Source organism: Danio rerio, chromosome 5 (assembly GCF_049306965.1).
Source record: "Danio rerio strain Tuebingen ecotype United States chromosome 5, GRCz12tu, whole genome shotgun sequence".
Taxonomy (NCBI): Eukaryota; Metazoa; Chordata; class Actinopteri; order Cypriniformes; family Danionidae; genus Danio; species Danio rerio.
The window spans coordinates 3230001-3242660 of NC_133180.1; the positions used below are offsets into that span (position 1 = coordinate 3230001).

Consider the following 12660-nt stretch of genomic DNA (forward strand, 5'->3'; position numbering starts at 1 on the left):
GGCGCCCTCTAGTGTTCCACCATTAGTTAGTGGATCATTTGATTATAACTAATAAGAGCAAAATCTGATCAATGCATGTACGCAAGATCCTGCATATTTATTCTACATAACTCTTATTCCACATGCTCTCTTGTTCTATGTAGTCTCTGTGATGTAATTGTGGTTGTGAAGTAAAGCATCTGTCTCTCCTGTAGCTCTGCATGACCTCTGCTTCTCATATCTCTTTCCCATTATGCCATCTGCTGCAGTGGTTTGTGCTGCTGCCCAGTCGATGCCCTGCGTGATCCTGAAAACTCACACTGTCTCATACTGGCAGAAAACTGGAGCAAACCCTCAACAGTGGAGCAAAACAACACTGACTATAGAGGAAATGAGGGAAATATTCATCAACAGGATTCATAAGCTACGAAAATTCTATCCATCCATCCATCCGTCCACCTGTCTATCCATCCTTGTCTATCCATATATCTACCTTTCAATCATTCATCCATCCGACTTTCTGCCTGTCCATTCATCCCTCCATCTATCTCCATCTATCCATCCATCCATCCATCCATCCATCCATCCATCTATCTATCTATCTATCTATCTATCTATCTATCTATCTATCTATCTATCTATCTATCTATCTATCTATCCGTTTCTCCATGTATCCATCCTTGTCTATCCATATATCTCTTTCAATCATCCATCCATCCCACTTTCTGCCTGTCTATCCATCCATCCATCCATCCATCCATCCATCCATCCATCCATCCATCCATGCATCCTTGTCTATCCATATATCTCTCCATATCTTTTTATCCATCTATAATCCAATTATCCATGTCTATCCATACATCCATCTGCCTGTCTATCCATCCATCCATCCATCCATCCATCCATCCATCCATCCTTGTCTATCCATATATCTCTCCATATCTTTTTATCCATCTATAATCCAATTATCCATGTCTATCCATACATCCATCTGCCTGTCTATCCATCCATCCATCCATCCATCCATCCCCCGTCTATCCATCCTTGTCTATCCATATATCTCCTTTAATCATCCAACCATCCGACTTTCTTTCTACCTGTCCATCCATCCATCCATCAATCCATCCATCCATCCATCCATCCATCCATCCATCCATCCATCCATCCATCCATCCTTTTCTATCCATACATCTCTTTTAATCATTCATCCATCCGACTTTTTGCCCATCTATCCGTCCATCAATCAATCATCCATATCTTTTTATCCATCTATAATCCAATTATCCATTTGTCTCTCCATCCATCCATCCATCCATCCATCCGCCTGTCTATCCATCCTTATCTATTCATACATCTACCTTTCAATCATTCATCCATCAGACTTTCTTTCTGCCTGTCCATCCATCCATCCATTTATCCATCCATCCATCCATCCGTCTCTCCATCCATCCGTCTCTCCATCCATCCATCTCCATCTATCCATCCTTGCCTATCCATATATCTCTTTCAATCATCCATCCATCCGATTTTCTGCCTGTTTATCCATCCATCAATCAATCCATCCATATGTTTTTATCCATCTATAATCTGTCTATCCATCCTTGTCTATTCATACATCTACCTTTCAATTATCCATCCATCTGACTTTCTTTCTTTCTGCCTGTCTATCCATCCATCCATCCATCTGTCCGTCCGTCTGTCTATCACTCCATCCATCCATTCATCTATCCATCCATCCATTCATTCATCAATCTCTCTCCATCCATCCGCCTGTCTATCCATCCTTGTCTATCCATATATCTCTCCTTTAATCATCCACCCATTCGATTTTCTGCCTGTCTATCCATCATCTATCCATCCACCCCATCCACATATGTATAATGAATATAATGAACCGATATTCTTGAAACTTGCTATATAAAATTATTGTAATTATGTTTTATATTTTAAATAATATTTTCATTACTATTAAATTTAGTTTTATGCATATAAAATATTAGTGTTATTATTATTAGTTGTAATTTTTTATATTATATCTTTTTTACATTATTCGATATCTAATTTTAAAGTAATATTTTTACATTTTGTCTCCAGAACAAACCACTGTTATACAATGACTTCCCTAATTACCCTAACTTTACCCTAATTATGCCTTTAAATGTCACTAAGCTGAATACTAGGGTCTTGAAGAATATCTAGTCTAATATTATGTACTGTCAAGTGTTAAAATTAAAAATAAAGTTATGATAACTCAGTAAATCACAGTGGAGATGTTTAGCTCTGATAGTTCATGCAGAGACTCTGAAATGATGTGAGTATCTGGGGATATTAAGCCGTCTGCACAATCATTCCCTCCAGCAGGAACAACGCAAGTAAGTGTGTCAGACAAACTGAGAACTGCTTCAATTTGCCCCATGATATTTAAAAATAAACACTGAAAAAAAAAACACACAACTTTATAATATTTACACATTTCGCTATTATGCATAATGTGTTATGAGTTTGACTTGCAAAGATGATAATGATAATGATGATGAAAATAATAATAAAAGTTATATAAACATAAAAGACAATTTAAATAATAATTAAAAATTAAACATGTAAATAATTATTAAAATGGTAAAAATATTATATTACATTTATTTTAAGTTACAAAAATAAAACAAACTAATTAAAATGTATAAATAAAATACAGTAAAAAAACTTAAATATCACCTGCTAAAATTAAATATTTAATAAACACATGTGCAAAATGTATAATATAATAATTACTACTGTAATAACAAAAATTTTTACATATAAATAAAAAATACGAATATATAAAAAAATCATAAAAAATAATATATAAATTAAGAAATAATATGAATAAAATAACCGTAAAAAGCAAAAAAAATATTAAATGAAAATAATATATAAATGAAAAACTAATATGAATAAAATAACCATAAAAAAGCGAAAAAATATTAAATGTTATCAATAATAATTAACAGCATAAAACTGAAAGGCTAAAATTATTATAAATATATACAATAGTCAACAATGAAAGTGGATTAAAACCTACAATCAAAGTTGTCCTTCAATCCTGAAACTCCCTTTCCTTGTCTTGCATTTCTCTGCGATGTGGATGTTGCACATACTATTATGGCGATAACCCTAATTTTCGCATATATTGTGCAAATACTATCTATTGACTATATTGTGCAGCCCTAAACTGATATGTTTTGTGCAAAGTCATGGAGCGAGAGTGCAAGTCTCAGGCGTCTGGTCTGCTGTCTGGACGTCCCGGATGGTTCAGTGTCCTTATGATGAATTTCTCTGTTCTCACCTCCACATCTGTTGCCCACCAATACACAGAGCACAGTTCATTTCCATTTCACCACTCTTTCATCACTCACACACCGCAGAGGACAAATATGAGTGTGCGTAAGTGTCTGTGTGTAATGTGTGCTAGCCTATTTAGTGCAAGTTCATCAGTATTAAGCATTATTAATGGTAAATATGACTATTTATCTTCTTATGTAATAATAATAATAATAATAATAACAATACAACAACAACAATTATTATTTTGTTGTTGTTTTACTTTTGGAGTATGTCGTTGCATTTTGCACTGGAGCCAGCATGAAAGCTTTTCACTTATATTAAATGTGCTGCTGATGATGTAACAATAAAATAAAATACTAATAAAGTAAAAGTGCTTTGATTAGATTTGATTAAAGTACTAATAATGATGATAATAATAATAATAATAATTATAATAATTATTATAATTGTTACAACCACCACCACCACCATCATCATCTACTTATTATTATTTTTTATTATTATCTTCATCTTCTTTATTTATTATTATTATTATTATTATTATTATTATTATTATTATTATTATTAATATAATCTTTATTTTTATTATTACCACCACCATCATCATCATCATGATCTTTATTCATCATCATCATCATCATCTTTATAATTAATTGTATTATTAATAATAATTTTATTATGATTAATATTGATATTATTATTATTATTGTTGTTGTTGTTGTTGTTATCATCATCATCATCATCTTTATTTAAATATTTATTATTATTATTATTATTATTATTATATTGATATTATATTATTAATATCTTTATTTTTATTTCCGCCATCATCATATTTATTATCATCATCTTTATTTTTTATTATGATTATTATTAATACTATTAAGATATTAATAATATAATCTTTATTTTTATCATTACCACCATCATCATCATCATCATCTTTATAATTAATATTATTTTGTTATTATTAATAATATTATTATGATTAATACTGATTTTATTATTATTATTATTATTATTATCTTTACATGTTTATTACTATTATTGTTGTTATTATTATTATTATTATTATTATCTTTACATGTTTATTATTATTGTTATTATTATTATTATTATTATCATTATTATTATTATTATCTTTATTATTATTATTATTAAGCAAGTGAGTAGTTTAGGTAGAAAATACTATTTTAAACGATTTCAAAATCATTTCATAAAACATACATATTAGTAAAAATACTTGATTTATAATATTTTGTAAATGCATGTATTAAAAATGACGCAAGATCAACTTATTATAATTTAATTCAATATTTACAAAATAAAAACTACTTAAAAATAATGAAATAAATGACAAACAAATACAATTATTAATCTAAATGCAACAATATTATTATTTATTTATACAAATTTTATTATTATTGGATATTACACAAAGTATCATCACCATATTTCCCAAATTTGTCAGTTTTATGCAGAAACAAACTTTGTAAATATAAAAAAATAATAATTTATTAAACTAAATAATAAAATCTATAATTATTTTTATTTAATTTTATTTAATATTATATTCAAATTTTTTATATATTTTATAGAGATACCGTATGTAAGAGTACATAGATATAGTATGTAGTAGTAGTTTGCAAATAAGTAATAGTAAAAGTTATTGTACCATGAACCATCACACTCAGGGCAGGTGTGTGTGTGTGTGTGTGTGTGTGTGTGTGTGTAGGATAAACATTATTAAATAAGAAAAGATGCGCACAAACACTTTTACCGAACAAATTCCAGTATGCCCATCAAAAAAAAGGTCATGTGATGTTGTTATAAGAGATCACGTGATGATGAAAATGAGAGTGAGTGGATAAAGCATCAGGCTGAGCACTGGAGAACATCTGAACTGTTGTTTTGGTCATTCTAAAACCCATTACCGTTTCAGTATTAGTGTTATATTATTAATGACCTCCAGAATCAACGGCGTCTGTGCTCCGCGTCTCACGCCTTCAAACGTAGCTTGTGTTTGTAACACTGACCTGTAGAGTGTCGTCCTCTTTGAGCAGCTCTTTCTGGGGAAACAGATCCCGGGCCTGAATGTACTCCAGGCTGGGCGGCCCCTCCTCACCCTGAAACACACACACACACACACATAGACAAACACACATTAATACATGTTACGATGTAAGAAGTTGTCTAGCGTGAGTAAACGTAGCATTTAGAATATTAGATTATTACTCAGTAGATGGATGGAAAATACACCAGGACACACATTTTACAATTAGTTTACTCTTATGAGGAGAAGGATGAAGCCAACAAAAGAGAGGCTTACATGTGTGCTCTTTGTGCAATGTCTATATAATAAAAAAACAAACAGAAATACAATCAAACCAAAAGTTTCAGGGGAAAAGGAACTAGAGTGGCGCCAAAGCAAAAGAACTAAACAAAACCAAAAAGCCATCTAAACTACAACCAGGGGTCCGTTCTTCGTACGTGGATTACTCAGTAAGCTGGATTTGGATATTGACGATTTGACACGATCCAGGATCGTTTCGTTCTTCAAAGCTGATCCGAGAGTTGTTGTCATGGCTACAGATCTGCTAGCTCAAACCTGATCGGGAGCAGGTTCAATTCATATAAACAGGATTAGATCGGCTCAGTTCAAGCAAAGATAATACAGAAAGTATGTACCGAATTCTGATATTTTCTTACAGTAGTAGTTATATACACTTAGGGAAAATAGTAAATATTTTTTAACTATATATATATAAAAGTTATAGTCATTAATAAAATAAATAAAGTTATACATATTAATAAAACGTATGCAATCTGCACCCTCGAAATGAAAGTGCAAAGACTGCCACCTGGTGGTGCAAAGAGAAAACTTATTAATATGAACTTTTTAGATCGCATTAGTACAAATTGAGTATGATAGAAATGCACAATATGTGACTTTTTTTAAAAGCAATAATACATTTATGCAGTCATAAACATGTTTTGATAGTTAATATGCCAGTGATGCTTCACAAAAGTTGCAGACGCCTTTACCAATATCAAAATGCTTTTGGAAACAACGAGTTATTCTTTACACCGATTAAAAAACGGCTACTATAATAAAGAAAATCTTTTCTAAATGAAGAACTAAATACATTGATTTGCATTGAAATACATGATGAATACTCTTGTCTTGACAAATGAAAGTGTAAAGCCTGCAGCTCACAACAAATGTGTAAAGTTATTGCGTGTCAAATTTAACAAACCGTTTCTGCTAATTTGATGTAATTTTGCTCACATGGATAATTGAATATTAATCAGATGATGTCATTACGCTGCTGTGCCGTCAGCCAATCATTGCATTGCTGATCATGATTTCGAGGATCGATAGATCTGTCCTTCACAACAAACGCAGCGATCTCAGATCAGTTCATCCAGATATTCTAATCTGATTCGTGAACTTGTTTGGAGAACCAAATTAGCGAGAGATCAGTTATCAAGATTAAAAGATCCAGGATCTGCCAAATCATCTTAGATCATTTAAGCGAGGTACGAAGAACGGACCCCAAATTCCCTCTAAACTTACTAATAAAAATCACAATGTGAAAAAAGAAACACGACGTATGCGACGCCAAGAACATAAACACTAGGGGTGTCAAAATTAATAGTTTTTTCGGTTTTTAGCGGACAATTCGGTATCGGTTTAGTAATAATCATAACCGGTTATTATGTACAGACGTCACTGATCTCCTACGCGCTCTGTGGTGAGGGAGGTGAGCGCGAGTATTTACAACACTCAGAAGCCAACTCAGGGCCGTCCCGTGGCATAGGCAGTATAGGCAAATGCTAAGGGCGCTGTACATCCAGGGGGCGCCAAAAATGAGCGCGGTTCAGTTGGTTTTGTTTTGATATTCCTGACACATTCAGTTATAGCGGCAATAACTCAAAAACCTCTCACCTTAAAAAGATCTAAAGTGTGTTTCCAACAAAAAGACAAAGCTGGTTCTGTTTCACAGCTGTCTTTCTTTTTTCTCTAAGCATTACGACCACTGCTCCGTTTAAGCCCTCGCAATATGTGTTTTGCCAGGAGAGCTCTCAGTAAGGAGCAAGGATCAATAATTCTAATCCTTAATTATTTTCATCTGTAAAGACATTTGTGTATTGCTGTACATCATGTGTGTATTAAGTAATGTGTAAGCGTTTGGACCTGCCTCTGTACACCTCTCCTTCAGTTCCTCAGAATAGCAACGCACCAACAATGCGCCTTAACACACCTCCTTTATAGACCAGCACACCCATGAGTCCACAAAGTGGCGCAAATGAATGTGAGATTTAAATAACGAGGCGCAAAACGTGACAATTAGGGTTGCGCTGGTCTGAAAACAGCAACAAATCATGCCATTCGCAATGGCATCGCAATATTTTATTTAATTGTGACACGTTACAAACCCCTGATGTTAGTCTAGTGGGGTTTGACATTTATTTAATTAAAATATATTTATATAAACAGTGAATGAGTGGAAAGACAACCAAAGTAATGCCAAAAAATGTGTGCTTTTATTTACAATCCCAAAGTGAACGACAACAACGAATTAATCAAAAATAAAGAAAAGTAAGTAAAGCAAAAATATACTATTTACAATATATACAACACTGAAACAAATAAAGACAGGAAAAACAAGAGAGCTGGCAGAAGGGACGCAGGCGGCGCTAAAGAAATGAAAAGAACAAAACCCAAACTAAATCTAACTTCCCAGAAGCATCTAGCTAACTAACTGTGTGAAAAACAGTATAATTAACACACAAAGATCTTCCGAGTCCTGACTATCTACTCTATCTATCTATCCAAAAAGTACAAGGAGTGGCGCTCGCCCCTAACCTAGTGTACTAGATAGCAGAGTAGTCCTACGTGTTGCGAAATGTATGTCACGTGACCTTCTTACCTGTCCGCTTCGTCCAAGCCTCGTAAACAACGATAAACTAAGAACAATGTACGAATAACGGACGGATAACGTGCACACAGAAACAAGCAACAACAAAACACACAGTTAGACGGGTTATTTCAAAACGCACGCGGTAAATACAAACAAGCGACAAAACAGCGAAAGAGAAAAATGCAAGCAAGAGAAGGCGAGTGGGAATTGAGATTACAGAGGAGACTTGGAAAGCGGTCTTGAACAGGGTTAACTCCTCCTCAATCTGTGCACGTCACAGGCTTATACAATGCAAGGTAGTGCATAGAGCTCATTGGTCCAAAACCAGGCTAGCTCGCATCAATCCGTCTATTGACCCTGAGTGCGACAGGTGTCATTCTGGCACAGCTACTTTATTTCATATGTTTTGGTCCTGTCCTTCCCTGCTTTCCTTTTGGAGACAAATGTTTCTCTCGCTATCAACTATTAACACTGTTGATATCCCACCATGTCCAATTATTGGTTTTTTTTTTGGGGTTCTTCCGCCCGACCACACTTTACCCTCTCATTTTGTAGACTTTGTAGCTTTCTTAACTCTTCTGGCTAGGCGATTAATTCTTCTGAACTGGAAGAGCCCACACCCTCCTTCTCACTCTTGTTGTATAAGAAATGTTCTTTATTTTATGAAATTAGAAAAAATTAGGTACTCTCTTCACCGAACTAGCACTATTTTTATTAATTTATGGGAACCCCTTCGCAAATATGTCCAAACTCTTCAGCTTGACCCTTCTGATTGAGTCCCCACCCCCTAATGCCCAGCTTTTATGGGAAACTACTTCTGGTCAACACATTGTAGACTTGTTTTTTATGTATATAAGATTGCACTAGTGTTGTTGTTTTTTATTTTATTTATCTATTTGTTTTTATTATCATATTTTTATTTATTATTGTTTATTTATTTTTATTATTACTATTTGCTCAAAATACTCTTCAGTATATTTGCATATTGTTACATGATTATGTCTTTGTAAATTTTTGTAATGTTTCACAATGTATAAATAAAACATTAAAAAAAAAAAAAAAAAAAAGAGAAGGCGAGTGGTCTGGCGCACGCTTTTAACACGGGTGGTCTTTTCTTATTGGATGTGACGTAAGAGTGACGTAACCGGGGAGGGATGACTGACAGCTGAATGGACCAATGAACGGAACCTGAGAATACATGAGAGCAGATATGGGAGAACAGAGCGAGAGCGAGAAAGAGAAGAAAGAAACACAGAGAAGCAGAGCACAAAAACACAAATACATAACACACATATTGCGATATCAAGTATAATTTAGCAGATGAAATGATTAGCTCTATTTGGAAAGAATTCATGGTTTTAGGATAATTTCAGATAGTAATGGCATGATTTTTCTAGTAAAGCGCATCTGTATAAAATGTAATAAACCAAATCACAAGATGAACACAAATGCTTCATGGCTTTTTTGAGAGTCTAACAGTATTCAAGCAAATTGAATAATTAAATGTAAAATAAACAACACTGTATAATGTTCATTGTAGGCAGCAAGGTCACTGGTTCTGGGACTGAATTTTTAGTTCGGCTCCCGCCAGCTTTTATTCCACACCCGACCGCTCCCGTCAGTGTTAACCTACTGCCCGACCCGCCCCATTTTCTACCCGACCCGACCTTTCCTGCTAAATTTAGATCTGGTTTCCAAAATCTCACGTTTAATTCGGGTACTACCAAAAGAATACAGATAAAAGTGTAGGTTGTGCAAGGATTACAGGCTAAACGTCAGTTTTGTTTGCCCCTTTGTGACGAGACGCGAGTAGACATGGGACGCTAACCGTTTTCAAGGAAAAGTCAAGGTTTTAAAACCATCAAAATTTTCTGCAATACCGTTTCTAAGAGTACTACGAGTACAATTTTTTTATTTACTTTTTTTTTTTTTTAGGACAACAGTATATCCAGCAGAAATGATCTCCAAAGATGCTGTTTTAAATTGTAAAAAAAATCTGTTTTTGAAATAAATAAACACAGCAGAAGTCAACACTTAATTTGAACGATTCAGCCTGACATGTTCACTGCTTCATAAAATTATAAATGTTTCTCAAATTAAAATATAGTGCGTTTAAAAGGGAAAAATGTACAAAGAATATATTTAAGAGCAGTTATCACAATACAGCAAAACCGTGAAACTTTTATCAGGGTTATCATACAGTCAAAATCTTATACCTGTCCATGCCTAGACATGAGTGCCGCGTGATGTGCGGTGCGGTTTGTGGCTGGTGAGGTTTCTGACTCTTTCAAAGTCAGATTTACAAACATATCCACTCAATGGACAGACGAGTCTTCGCTGAGGCCAGTTTCCAGCGTCCGCTGCTGAGACTGAAGCTCTGCACAAGACTTTTGGCCAGCGGAGAAATTAAAATGGTCGTGCCCAACTGAGTCTGGTTCTCTCATGGGTTTTTTTTTTTCTTCACTCTCCTATCGATGAAGTTTTTTTTCCCTCTCCGCTGTCGCCACTGGCTTGCATAGTTCAGGATCTGAAAAGCTACTCATCGATGAATTTGCTCTTCAGTGTTTGGACTCTCAATATTGACTTTAAATCACACTGAACTGAACTAAACTGAACTTTTTTTTTTTTTATACTTTATTTATAGAAGTTTTTGTAAGAACATAACACCAAATAATGTACATCATATATATATGTTGACAAACTTGTCTCAGTGTTATTACCTTATACTAACTAGAACATGCACCAAAACACAAGCAAACATAACAGCAATTTTACAGCACCATCACAAAACAATAAAGAAATTTTAGCCAGACTGATGGAATAAGAGACAAAATAGAATAACATGTAAACAGGAAGTGAAGAGAAGAAAAAAAAATTTACCAGAAAAAAAAATATTACCGAAACATTAATAACCTATACATCTAAGGAAGGGGCTCCATGTTTTGTCATACAACTTTTGTTTGCCAAATCTAGAGAAGCGTATCCTTTCCAACTTGAGGGCAGAAACCATTTCAGCTAACCATTTAAAAAAATTTGGAGGTGTTGTGGATTTCCACTCCATCAGAATCACTCTCTTGGCCAACACCATGCCAAACATAAAGGAGAGTTGTTGATGTTTAGGCCAAGTTAGAGCCTGGTCTGACCATCCAAACAATGCTATTTCTACATCAGTTTTTATGTCCATTTCAAAAGCCTGGGAGTAAAGTCCGAAGATACTTTTCCAAAATTCAGATACTTCTGGACAGGACCAAAATATATGACCATAGGTCCCGACTGCGCCTTTGCATTTATCACACAGAGGAGAGACAGAAGGATACAGCTTATTAAGCTTGGCTTTGGTATAGTGCAATCTATGCATCACTTTAAATTGAATGAGCTGTAGCCTTACATTTATAGAACAAGAATGAATACGACTCAATCCCTCCTCCCAGGTAGAGGATGAAATGTCAATTCCTAATTCCCTCTCCCAAGAATATTTCAGATGTGCAGTAGAGACCATGACGTGAGAAGAAAACAGATCTATAAATTTGGTCACTAAATGTTTCTCCATTGGGCACTGCCTCAAAAGCTTGTACAAATCATGGTCAAGAGAGACTTCCTCGCACTGTGGAAAGTTGTGTTTGATAAAATGACGCACCTGTAAATAACGAAAAAAGTGTGATTGTGAGAGTCCAAAAGTTTTATATAAGTATTCAAATGTGGCCAGTTTGTTATCTACATAAAAATCCTTTACTGAACGCAGTCCTTTGTTACTCCAAAAAGTGAAGATCTTATCAAGTTGTCCAGGCACAAAATCATGATTTTGCTCGATCTTTAATGCCATTTTCACTTGATTTAAAATTTTAATAGAATTAAAAACAATAATATTCTTACATTGAACTTTTTTCAATGATAGAGCTTTCGACCACAAAATTGCAGCCAAAGAGCTAACTTAAACTTCAACACTAAAAACTGAACCACCCTGATCCAGTTACTATGACCATTTATGTGAAGCTGCTTTGACACAATCTACATCGTAAAAGCGCTATACAAATAAAGCTGAATTGAATTGAATATATTTGCCAACTACCGATTGTGTTTCATACATCATATCAGCATTATTTCTGTGCACATATCAGGTTTATATAGGGCCAAACAAGAATGTAAAATGTATAACGATTGAATATGCCTCCCCCAAAACACCCAGCTGGATGCTACAGAGTCTAGACAGCCTATAACAAGCGACACAGAGCACCATGGTGGATGTGCATGAGCACTCTCTCCTGCTCTCTCCCTCTCTCTTAGGAGCACTATATTGTTGGACCGCTCGCTCCTGTTCAAATTACACTAGAGTTACCGACTGCTACCACTATTTATTCAGAAATTTATTCCCGCGACAAATCTGGTCAGAGATGCAGACCTCTATTTGCATGTTCTCCCCGTGTTGGCGTGG

General features: G+C 34.5%; 1 protein-coding gene across 6 annotated transcripts in view; it reads right to left on the reverse strand.

Annotated features, from left to right (window-relative positions):
• mtmr4 (myotubularin related protein 4) overlaps window positions 1–12660 on the reverse strand; it is a 144012-nt gene that overhangs the window by 46681 nt on the left and 84671 nt on the right. For all 6 annotated transcript variants that reach the window (XM_009301130.5, XM_073951775.1, XM_073951777.1 and 3 more), the window contains one exon: window positions 5340–5429. In XM_009301130.5, coding sequence (XP_009299405.1) covers window positions 5340–5429 — 90 coding nt within the window. The remainder of the gene's footprint in view (window positions 1–5339; window positions 5430–12660) is intronic.